The sequence below is a fragment of the Syzygium oleosum genome, unplaced genomic scaffold, assembly GCF_021117445.2.
Source record: "Syzygium oleosum isolate NSW1041296 unplaced genomic scaffold, Sole_v2.1 Sole_v2.01, whole genome shotgun sequence".
NCBI classification, from domain to species: Eukaryota; Viridiplantae; Streptophyta; class Magnoliopsida; order Myrtales; family Myrtaceae; genus Syzygium; species Syzygium oleosum.
Window position 1 is genome coordinate 35,139,328 of NW_026607485.1, and position 12,388 is coordinate 35,151,715.

At 40.6% G+C, this 12,388-nt stretch overlaps 1 protein-coding gene across 5 annotated transcripts; it reads right to left on the reverse strand.

The window, feature by feature from the left end:
- Window positions 1-7,534: 7,534 nt before the first annotated feature.
- Window positions 7,535-12,388, reverse strand: LOC115679266 (probable glutathione peroxidase 5). 5 transcript variants are annotated; one of them, XM_056319604.1, is made up of 6 exons: window positions 12,274-12,388; window positions 12,071-12,147; window positions 11,869-11,930; window positions 10,824-10,942; window positions 8,262-8,429; window positions 7,535-7,660 (listed from the first exon to the last, which is right to left on the reverse strand). In XM_056319604.1, the coding sequence occupies exons 1-6, from the start codon at window positions 12,325-12,327 to the stop codon at window positions 7,616-7,618; spliced, it is 525 nt and encodes a 174-aa protein (XP_056175579.1). In that variant the 5' UTR covers window positions 12,328-12,388; the 3' UTR covers window positions 7,535-7,615. The 5 variants fall into 5 exon arrangements, with proteins under 5 accessions (XP_056175579.1, XP_056175576.1, XP_056175589.1 ...); XM_030602878.2 differs by lacking the exon at window positions 7,535-7,660 and adding an exon at window positions 7,807-8,128; XM_056319601.1 differs by having other exon boundaries at window positions 12,071-12,382.

Genomic DNA, 12,388 nt, shown 5'->3' on the forward strand with positions numbered 1-12,388 from the left:
CCTACCATGGTGTTCAATCTTCTCTTCATGCTTTTGCAGTTTTAATAGTCAATACTATTGCTTCGGTAATTCTTCTCGGTACGGGTTTTTGGATGGTATATCCTTACAATCGTTACATATGTACTTGAGAGTATTTCACTCATTAGATCCTCTTCAAGAACCGTCAGTTTACTCGACGCCCTCGATATTTCTTCTTAATTGAGCATGTTCCAATCGATGCAAGTGTATTCATCATGTCCGCCACGCGGAGTGCAGGAAAAGATTGAAGCCTGAAAAGCTATGATCTTGCCACAAGGGGAACCAAAGTTGAAAGCCGGACAGAGGTTATAACCTCGGCGTCCTTGTGATAATGGAAGGTAAGTGATAACCTTCCGAGCCTCCTAGACGCGAATCTTTTGAGGTAGATGAATCGATGAGAGTTTGTTGTTATGGCTCATTTGAAGTTCGGACTCGTCTTCATACCGTGGCGAAGCAGGGTAGTTCCACGAGGAACACTAGAAACTGTAATTTGAAGTGAAATATGGCAAGCAACTTAGGATGTTATGATGATTCAGAATGAAACGAGCTACGTTGCTGCATAATTCTCTTGCGCAATTCACATCTTGGGGTCGGTCCGTTAAGGCGTGAATCTATGAGAATTCGCCCATGGGAAGCTCTAGAGTAGTAAAAGCGCGAGTTGTCAACTCATCTTTCTTACCTCCATGGCTGTCTCGATTGAAATTTGCTAAAGTACAAGATGGTTGGCCATTTGAGATGACAAAAAATTAGGTGGTGACCAGGGTAGAGACCCCAAAGTGAGGTCTAATGTTTCCAAAGCCGTGTCGAAAACTATGCCGGATTTATTGACTCTTACTCGATTGAATTGGTCAAATCGGTCTAAAGTTCGGGACAGAAACCGGACTACCTTTTTCGGCCCATCCGCTATCATACCGAACAGGTTGGCTAGTTCGGTATGGTTTTCGTGACATTGGAGCACTAGTCATTGAACATAGGGTGTTAATTGTGGGATTAATTAACCAAACCTAATCTCATATGTTTTTTTTTTTGGCATGTCCAATCTCTAACTCTCCTTTCTCTCTTATTTTTGCTCTGTCACTTACAGAGCGCGGGAGTCGAATTAGGCTTTAATAGTCTTTTTTTTTTGGGGGGGAATCTGAATTAGGTTTTAATATAGCTCACTAGCCCCCCCCTTTTTTTTTTACAAATTATTAAACAGACTTAATTATGGCCAGAACTGAATAATAAAATACTCCCATTGATCTCAAGAATTATATGTCTAAGAGGGATATGAGTTGAGAGGATGGAAAAATAATGATCAAATTTTCATTATATAAAAAAGAGTAAATTCATTAAATTTCACAAGATATGACATAGAGAGCTTGCTCACATATGGGGGAGTGAAAATAAAGAAAAAATTATGTCAAAAACCACACACACGAGCCCTCTATTTTATTCACTAAACCAACCATTGCTCTTTATCTGAAGCTGATTGGGATGAACAAACCCACCAACAGGTTCAAGTAACTCCGAGGGTTTCCAATTTATCGAGGAGAGATCCGCGGTCATTTGGATCGATTATTTCGAACTTTTAAGTATTCACGTGATACTTTGTACTGAAAATTAGAATAAAGTTCGCTAATAAACGACCGATCTCTCGAGAAGGGTCATAGAGTATTCTCAAATAACCCGTTACGATTGCTTTTCAATTTCTTCTTTTATTTATGACATCTGAATTTTGACTTTTTATTTGATGTCTGTCACTCAATATCTTTCAAATTAGAACCTCATGAGTCACGGCTACCAATTCGATTTTCCATTGACCTACCAATATATATGAGATATAAAGTCATGATTTATTTCATAATTTTCTAAGATTTATAGTATGCTCATTCATTATTTTTTTCGCTCGACTGTATATCAGCAAAATACATTAAAAATGAAGAAGAAGAAGAAGCTAAATTATTGAGTCAACCTTAACCAACTACACTTTAAAAGACAAAGGAAAAAAAAAGAGACTGTACATTATTGAGTTAACCTTCACCAACTACACTTCAAAAGAAAAAGAAAAAAAAAAAAGAGTCTGTACATTCATTCAAACTTTCAGAGCTTTCTGCACTTGAGAAGAAAAAGCTTCCCCGGCTCAACAGCTTCACTTCTTCTCACACTGTGATCCTGATCTCTCTCTATCTACGATTCTTTCTCTCTGTTCGGTTCTCGATCAATCTTCCCAGCAGATGAGCATGACCGTGCACCTCCAGATGAGGTAGAGGCGCCCCCTCTGCTCCCTGATGTGCTTGGAGCAGCACCTCTGCCATGAACGCAGCTTCAAGCCCGTCCTCACAGTGCTCGCGCTTGAGTTAGTCCTCCCCATCCTCTCTCTTTCTCTGTCTCACCAACAGCCAAACACCCACAGAGATTGATGCGGAAAAGAAGGCGGGTTTCGATTCTTTTTCCGAGTAACAGTTGTTTTGCTCTTCTTGCGCCGAGGCAGTGAGCAACGGAGGCTTCTGGGCTAATATATAGAGCGCGAGAGAGAGAGTAGAGGAGGAGGAGATATGGAGGAGACCCTGTGGCAGGCGATGAAAGAGGGCCCACCGAGTCGGACTGGTGAGTCAGGTCCGAGTCAGGAAGTTTTGCATGAGTTTAATCAGCAAAAATGGAAGATGGCGTCGTTGTCGGAGGAGGAGGTGGTGGTTCAAGCTTTTGATTTTTTGTCTGCTGGTCATGTCCCCATGAAAAGGACTTGTCATCTTCTTCTCTGATAGGCTCATCTCTGTCAAAGAGGGTCCTCCCCTGTCTCTCCATCCGCCAAACCTTCGATAAGCCTCGCGCCTGATTCATCATTACGCGTGACACTGTCATTTCCGTTCTCAAGATAGCACGATGGTTACTGTTATCCACTTGGGTGTAGGGAAAAAGAAGAACAACGCTTTCTTCTTAGGATGAGAGAATTCTACTTCGGTTTGTCTTGTTTCTAGGCGTGGAGTATCTGTTCTCCTCGTGTCAACAACTAAGTATAGGCTTGTGGTTGGTCTAGGCTAACTTTTCAGAGGGTTCGGAGCCCCTCTCGTTGTAGGTTCGGATCCTCCGATCGCTCTTGGGTCTCAGAAAGCCTTGGTTTGCCTGCAGCGTAGATTTGACTGTGCTATTGCGTATGATAATCTCAGCTCTACTCGTATTAGCGCCTTGGTTGGAATGGCGATGACAAGCTCACTTCGATTGCTGGTGTGGAACTCCTGTGGTAACTCTCAGAGGGTCGTCCTGGCAGCCTCTTCTCCTCCTTTTAATTGATAAAAATACTATCCTCCCGTCGACTAACTTCCGATACATGTCTTAATTACATGAATTGACTCGTGCTATCATCCCAAATGTCTTGCACATCAAAACGACTGAGAGTTCGTATGGTCTTTTTCTCCTTAACATATCCACATGTCGTTGCGAAACAACAATTTATATATTCTTATACCTAGGAATAGCTAAACACAACATGTTTTACCGATACGAGCTCGTCGTGAGAGAGAGAGAGAGCCTGCTTGGGGACGAACACCATTGCTGGCAACCAAGATGAACACAGAGGCAGCACGACGGGGGCGGTGATGGCATGGCCGAGAGACGGAACAGCCATGGACCGTTTGAGATGATTTAATTCCTATGATGCTTGGATAGAAATGAGGATGTCATTGTTACATAAAACAACACGCCATGGTTGAATTAAGATAAGGAATCCGATTCAATTAATCTTGGCAAGTTCCTGACCTATATTTAGTGTCGTTTCACTTAATGTTAGTAACCTAATGTGAAGGGCAAAATAGAGTCTATTCCCAATCGACGCTTCAAGAACAATTCAGATAGAAACGCATCGACCCCACATTGCCAACCATTTATGATGACATTACTGAATCCAAACCTCAAATTTATAGATTGCGAATCGAGAATCGAATCGAATTGTAAGATTCGGTAAAGTACCTAAATTAGTATCCTGTGTATAGTCATTTGTATTTTATATAGACATGAAATGTTGAGTAAGATTTTGTAATCTATGATCAAGGAACATGTGATGATTCCTATGCATAAACAGACATGATTTTTCATTGTTTGGTTATTATAGTTTGTCAACTATCTTCTAACCATCAAAATGTTACATACATCATAACGTACGACCAAAGTGACATCATTTGATAGGTAAATTCTCAACAAAAAAAAAAAATTGAATTGCTGTAATCGATAGATACAGACCAGATCATGGATTCACTAATGAATCGGTAGATTCGCCTGCTATTTATGAGATTATCGATACACCTAATAAAAATATATTGATATCGAAGATTATACAAAATGAATCGAGAATCCACCAATTATGATAACTATATTGACATTACGCAACAGAGTCACTTAGACAAATCCTAATCTTTCAACATCCGCTTTTCTTTTACAAGTATACGAAGGAACAATCCTCAAATTTTGAACCCTATTGATCTCATAAGGTATGATTTAGAATAGCACCATCTAATTGCAAAATACTACACATTAACTCAAATTAGTCGAGGGCCACCTAACATCACCCTCCTCATACCTTCAATTATTCTTTATAGGTGCGTCGAAAAAGTTGTCGGGCGACCCGATCAAGAGTTATCGTTTTCGAGAGCATATGGTTAGCATCATCTAACACACGATCGGGGAGACACACCGAATCGATCGATATCATACACGATAGCTCGCGCCGCGCACACGTGGCGCGCATTATTCAGACATTGCGCGGTACAACTTGACACTGAAATTGGAACCCTAACCCTCAACATTAGCCCAACATGGTCCATCAATGTGACCTACATTTGGGGGGACAGCCGGGTCAACCCACTCTGCTGAAGGAAATGGAGTCTGCACCTCCACCATGTGGCATGTGGGCCCAAAGCCCACGTGCTGAGCCCTGGCCCATCTGTTGTGGTAAAGATTGGCAAGGGGGGAAAGCTCCTTTGGCTCACATCCCAATCACAAGCCAGGTCGGGGTGCCAAGGGAAAACGAAGAATCATGGGCGAATTGGCCAGTCTCATTCATTTCCAATCACTCGAAATCGCTTCAATAAAATAAAATGAAATAAAACAAGCTTTTTATACACGACATGCGAGGCTCGAACCGCCTGCCGTCCATCCATGTATGGTCGCCGTTATGCTCCTCGTCGCTCGTTCCGGCGGCGCCCGTACCGGCATATATCGAATTCGTGCGGTTCTGGTTAGAGGTCGGTTTAAGGAGGAGGGGGCGTTAATTCGGATAAGATGGGAATGTTTATGCAGTGGAGTCAGCAGAGTAGGTGTTAAGTTTTGACCCCCCCAAATGGGGGATTTTTTTTTTGTTTCCATTTTTGGGAAAGGGAAAGATTTATCTGGTGTCAGAATGATTTATTTATTTTATGGGATGTCTGTCGCTTGAATACTATTCCAACAGGGATTTCAATGATATGAAGTTCTGAAAAACTTCAAAAAAAAAAAAAGGAAGGGGGGGGGGAAGAAATGAAGAGGAAAAATCCATGCTGTCGGGTGGGAACTTTGTTCTCTTTCGATGAAGAGAGATTCACTAGTGTACAGCTCGAGCGAGTGAACCATAGAAGAACAGCAGGCGTACCCCATCTCCTTGAGCCTTTTTTTTTTCTCTTCTTCTTTTTTCATCCGTCGCTCGTGATCCTCCCGCACGTGCGGATCGTGAGAGAGATTGATCACCGGCTTCACTGCACAGCCCCTGTGTTGGCTCTTGGCATCATCAGTATGAATTTCTTCTGGGGATGAGCATTCGAGATCCCTCCGAATTTTGGCAAAACCGTGTGCCGCGGCTTCCATACATTGAAAAGTTACAGATTAATTTACTCTCGTAAATTTTTGGCGTCGTACGCGATGGTCCGGCACTTTGAATCGCGACTCATTAACCCCTGAACTTCGATTTTCGTTGCATCCATCTGTATATAATCCTTAAGTATTGCGTAAACGCGGGATAACTCAAATTTTTTGAACCAAGATAACATCTGCAGTAAGTATTTTTTTTGTAATTTCATTAACCATGCCTTACTCTCTTTTTTTAATAGCATTAACAATGTGGCAGAGAGGTTTAACACTTAATAGTTACCTGACAGAAAACTAGCGGCCGGACAAAATAAAATCAAAGGTCGAATGGAGTAATCTGTAATTTCTCAAAATTCAAGGGCTATTATGCGCCAATGCCAAAGTTTAGGAGGGTCAATTTTAAGTTGTTAAAAATAGGGGGGCTACTAGGTAAGGGTGTCAAGAGGATTTTCAACAATTATATTTGTTTTATTTTTTTTTTCTTTTTAAACTTTTTTTTGCAAATGCCATGACATATTAAAGGGATACTTTCTCCAATCAAAATCTGTGTGTGTGTGTGTGTCTCTCTCTATATATATAATCAACTTCTTGCATCTTTCTTCCTTTAAAATCCAATCATTTCATTTTTGCCAAGATGTTTGATACCTGTGTAGTCAAAGCTTTCAAAAGTGAAATGCCTTCTTCCAAAAATTAGTTCAACATGCAAAGTCGATATAGTGAGCTCTCTTTCTCTGGTATAAGAGTAAAAGATTGAATCCGTCTTGAGATTTCAAATTCGATTCTTACTCGGCGCAATCCCTTTGATCGAGGTCACAGAGAGAATTACTTCCTTGCGAATTTCCTAATCTAGCATGCCTTTAACCGGATTTGAGAGGCGGTATTAGATTGGTGTGCAAAATCGATCCGACATTACCACCCGACCTTTGTTCTGTTCACATGGTAAATTCGTTGCCTTGCTGTATTTGTTAACACCAGCACGAATGGTCAAGAGAGTACAAATCTTGGCAAAATCGGGTGCTTTTAGTCTCAGATTCCTGAGTCAGGTTTTACTTGATCAAAAGCTTAACCAAATTGACAAAAAGAGCCCCTGAATCTTTATTAATCTTGATTGTGTTATTGCTCCTTCTGGCTGGAGTTTCAGAGGCATCCAAGATTTCATGCCTCATAAGCATCCAAAAGATGAAAAAGAACAAGAAAAATCACTGTAATTAGAATTGACCAGATCTGCACGTCTGCCTTAGCGGAGCTTCGTCATTAGTTTCCTTTATACTACTTCACAAGACATGCTTTGTTATTCATCGTCGCGCTATCCTGGCCTAAGGCCAATTTAAACTGATAATTTCTGATACACCTGAAAAATGAGGCAATAACCCCACAGAGAGCTGATAAATCTAAAAATGAATGAACAGAGAGCTTTTGCATGCATGTATGAGCGAATTCGAGCATTTATGGACTGCATAGGAAATATCTAGCTGAACTTCACTGCTGATGCCGCAAAGCGATACAATTAGGCAAGGTTCCAAGTCCCGACTCACGAATCGGTCGAGCACTTAATGCAGGATTAAGCTTAGAAGCCATGTCCATGTAAACTTGAAAAGAACAAGATCCATACAATATTCAATTCAGCAATTACTTGCCAGGGCTAAAATCCTACCAGCATGCTGTCCAGCACAGGTATGTGCATGAACTGCACGTATTAACTCGGCTTGCTCATGATGAGACGATGACTAAATTTTCTCAAGTCTTCAAAGAATGGGACCATCACAGCACAAACTGTCCCCCATTATATCAACCATTTGCAAACACAGTGTCCCACTCCTAGCAAAATCTAAAACAGTACAAGAGCCAACGTGTTAAAGGAATTCATTATTATGAACATCCTGACTTTTGTGTTTCTAGCATATTGAACTGCAGGCCACAATGTGCATTTCAATTATTATGAGCTAAAAAATATCTTTATCTGCTCTAACCACATTCAGAATCCGAATCTGTAGAATTTCAAAGAATAAATGAATCTTGTCTAACAACAGCGCCTTCTTTCCACATCTAAAACGTGTTTAACAAAATATTCAGGGTTAACCCAACCAGGTAATGTTAACAGAAATAAATCATTGTGAGAATAAACTTAGAAAATAAGCACTTGGTATGGTAATAATCAGTCACAGCAACAGAAACTTCTACTACTTTCATATACTTTATTCTGCCTCCTAGTCATGACACGTTAAACCAAATTCTATAACTTCGATAGGCCACAGAGTGACAATCATGCCACTCCCAATGCTTTCTGGATGTCTTCCTGCATGGAAAATATCCATGAATGTCGGTGAATAACTAGGAAAAGTATCTTGCAAAGCTGAGTGAACTGAGTGGTTCAGAGAGGTTGGTTCAGAGAGGTGAGCACTTGAGAGCCAGAAGAGACTGTCGGTTACCTCGATGGCGAGTGGAGGTGTGGTTGTCCCGTAGCGGCTGATGACTCGCCCTTCCTTGTCTATTAGAAACTTGGTGAAGTTCCATTTTATTCTTGAACCAAAAAATCCAGTTTTACGTGCTTTGAGGTACTTGTAGAGGGGCGCTGTTTCTTGCCCATTGACGCAAACCTACAACCACAGGTGCCAACTGAGACTTCAAATATACAGACAAGTCATACGAAATGAGCAAACAAGTATGAGATAACCAATATTCTGTGGTATATATACCCACAGAGCTATTACATCTATTATAAGCCGTGCAGTGTAGAGCACAAGGAAAATTGTCCAAGATATTATAAGCAGTAAATATGTCTCTAAGTTGATAAAGTTCTTAAAGATGGGTACTTTTGAGTTTACTATCAACAACTAGAAAAATCTCCCGACAAACACTCATAATGCGATCAGATGTGACATGTCCCAAGATAAGGGTAGGCCCTGCAATAAGGTAGCCCTGTGGCCACACTCCTTAAGAGGTGGATCGTGAATCTTATACCACCGGGAGTTGTACAGCCTTGAATAACATGAGAAGCCAAACATGTGAAGCGTTTTACTCATTACAACTCCATTGCCAAACATACTAACAGACCAGACTCTCTTCATCTGAGGTCAAGTACTGGCTGATCTTATCTGAGAAATCAAGTTGTGGTCTTCTTCTTCAGAACATACCCTGAAAGGAATCTAAGAATTGTAAACCTATGAAATGTTTTCGAATTATTTTTCTCTAAGAATTTCCTAAAATATGATCTGAGTGTAACTGGTACTGACAGAAAATTAATGATGTGTTTGGGTAGTATTCTCAACTCAAACTAACCGCTGAGTAAACAAAGAAAACAGACGGGCTATTCTGATGGAAATCAGGTTATGGACTTCTTTGTACGTAGCTTCACCAAAAGGAAAATCATAATCGCTGAAAACTTGCAATCCAAGCGAGAAGTTTCACAGTGTTTCTCCTGAAAAACTTTCTAAAACGTCATCTGAATCCTTAGTCGACTTGGCCATACCACCCAATGGAATAAAATGTGGATATGAAAACAAATGAAGATAAGCTTGTGTAAGTCAATGTACGAGCTATGGAGCTTACACATTAGGCCTTTTTTAACAAGAATATGTTAGTAATATGTTTACTTCAATTTTGGATACGTTCACTTCAATTTTGGGTAATGTATTTGGGTACTCCTCTACATTTGGCTTCGAAGCCAGCTGTTTTGGAAGAGCTACAAAAGGGATACCAGTATTGCAACTTCTCGTCAATACTTTCTAGCCAGAAACCTTCTATGTTTTGGTTAATCTAATTGTTCCTCATCCTCTCTGGCAGTTTGTCTTTCACCTTTTCTTTCTGCCACTTGATGTTAATTCTGGCTAAAAATTACAGATACAACATGCGGAACAAGGTTTCCTTATATCAAGAACTATGTCTTGGGTTTGTTCCTTATTTCCTCCCTCCACATAATTTGCTCAGTGTAGATATAGTACTGACGAAAAACAAGAGTAACAAGCTTTTGTGCAATGTCCGCGTACATTGGTAAATTTCAAGACTTTCAGTAAGTTAAAAGAATTTCAAAATTATGATCCTAACCTTTAATAAAGGGTTTAAGAACTCTTAACAATTCGATTTTCTACGTCCCTCGTGATCCTAACCTCCAGTCAAGGTATAAAACTCTTAACCTTCTACAAGGAGATTTTCCTCCGAGAGTCCAGGAAAAAGAATCCTACTGTAATTACTTCTTGAAACATTTTTCACAGCTGATTGCAAAATGTAATGACAAAACTTTTAACTACTAAATGATGGTCAGGTCAACTTGGACAATGGCCAGACCTATTAGACAAAGCTTGTTCAACATTTTAACCAGTCTTGATACGAAGTGACAAAAGAACGAGATCAGAGCATGTCACTTCCCGGCAAATTAAAAATCCAATCTGTATAGCTCATGTTTATATAGTTCAGGGAACTCAGGGGAGAGAACTATCCAGCATATATTACAAAGGCTACCAAACCATCTCATATAGACTCAGTAACTTGAACCATGTGCGAACTTTGAAGCAGGTATGCTTTACAAGTTAGGAGCAACCACTTTCTAACTTCTTGGGGGGGTCAATGAAACATATTTCCTCAAGTCTTAATGATGCTCTACAACCAAATGGGATAAAGAAATGAGCAGTCAACCACAATGCTATCTAGAATTCCAACCAAAGTGGCTACAAATCTTATGTCTACAGACAGTTCGACCCACTTATTAACTGTGATAAACATCAAAGGCCACAATTGATAAGTCATGATTTCTCAGAGATTCCAACCTGCGGAAGAAGTAATTATTCAGAGATAAAACCATCAGTTCAGTCACAGGCCACAAGTACCTATTAGAGCCAAAAAGAAAAGATCTAGGAAAACCTATATAACTGCCCGGCAAAAACATACAAGAGAAGGGGAACATACAAAGAAATGAACCTATTTGACGAAATAATGATTCAAAAAATCAATATGAAAAGCTAAAACAGTTGCAAGAGAACTGCTAAGAAGCATACCTTCTGGAAAATTGGAAATTCGACTTTATATCTGTCACAAGCAAATTTTTGCACCTCCTGACTAGTTGTTGGCTCTTGTCCAAGAAATTGGTTGCATGGAAATGCCAAGATTTCGAATCCTGAGAGAAACCCGGGAGCAGCTATTTCCTTCAATTTCCAACTCATTAAACTCATCTTGGGAGGGGAAAAGAAGGAAAGGTCGGTGGTGCATGTAATAATCTTTTGAATTATCCATATAGAAAATGACTACTCTCTATTTAAAAATTTCTAGTGGAGACAACTTTGCATGGCAATGCGCAGCATTAGGGGCAAAGTATTACAAATGTTCATGAATTTCCAAACAGACAATGAACAAAGCAAAAGAAATGATTGCAACATCAGAAGAAGAACAAGTGCTGTGGATCGAGAGTGGATAGGGATTTCCTGAAGGAAATGAAGCTCAAAATTGACATCTGCAATCATTTGGGTTGACTTGATCATCCCGAGTTATCTGATTCTAACTTGCATGCATGGCCAACCTCCTAGAAGTGACCACAACCCCAGCAAAGATGCCGAGGGAAGGTCGTGCATCATCAACCATTGGATCAGTTACGAAGGCAACTCGTTAAATCTCAAAAAAAATGGAAAAAGCAGTAGACTCGACTCATCCTCGTGAGCTTGCCACCCAATATTTTTCAGACATGCAAGCAGTATTAAGACAAGTTATGCATCACTTGGCCAACAGTTACAGTACCGGAATATTTAGCTTCTCATGTGGATGTTTGAGTACCCCCACACAAGTTGATTTTACATTATTTCCTTTCTGTTTGGGTAAAAACTAACAGTATTATTTTTCTATGGTTTTCTTTCCCCCACTTACAAGCTCACCCGAAGGTGCTAATCACCCATCGCCATACTGACGTCCACTGTATAGCCGAAAAATGTAGGAATTCCCATGACAATCACCACGGAAACATGCCCATCATAACAAATACGACATCCACGAAAGAGCCCATTCTCACATACAGCAAAATGCATCGGAACAGTAAACGGCGACAGAACCGACCTTTATCCTTGTACCTGTTGTGCAGTTCAGTGAGCTGAGTGTAATTCTGTTTGGTAAACCCACTGTTTCAAACCCACAAACACACACACACACACAGATCAATCTGGTTACTTAGAGAGCGAACGCATCAGAATATAACGAAAAAGAGATTGGTGTAAAAGAAGGACGAAATTTGATGAGAAGAGAGGGGCGGGTGGGATACCAATTGGAAGCAACGTTAACGACGAGAAGAACCTTCCCTTCGTAAGCTCTGAGATACACCTCATCGCCTTTGCTGTCCTGCATCGTCATCACCACCATCATCAGCACCCACATCAAAACGTCGCGCGATCCGACGGTAAATCTCGAGCGCCGAGAACGAGAGATTCCCGAACCACTTGCGAACGATCTTGTGTAGCCACCCACCTTGACGACGAACTCGTGGAGCGATTTCTCGTCCGCGGATTGGGCGGCGCCCATTTCCACTGCTTCTTCTTCTTCTTCTTGTCTGTTCGCGAAAATGGAACGGATCGGTTTGCTG

Bases quoted from the DNA above. Each gene is read 5' to 3' on its own strand.
- LOC115679266 (XM_056319601.1), bottom strand. From the start codon at position 12,327: ATGGGCGCCGCCCAATCCGCGGACGAGAAATCGCTCCACGAGTTCGTC. The intron at 11,931-12,070 runs GTATCCCACCCG...GGTTTGAAACAG, and splicing joins GTTAACGTTGCTTCCAATTG to TGGGTTTACCAAACAGAATT. The intron at 7,661-8,261 runs GTAACCGACAGT...GTACTGTTTTAG, and splicing joins CACCTCCACTCGCCATCGAG to ATTTTGCTAGGAGTGGGACA.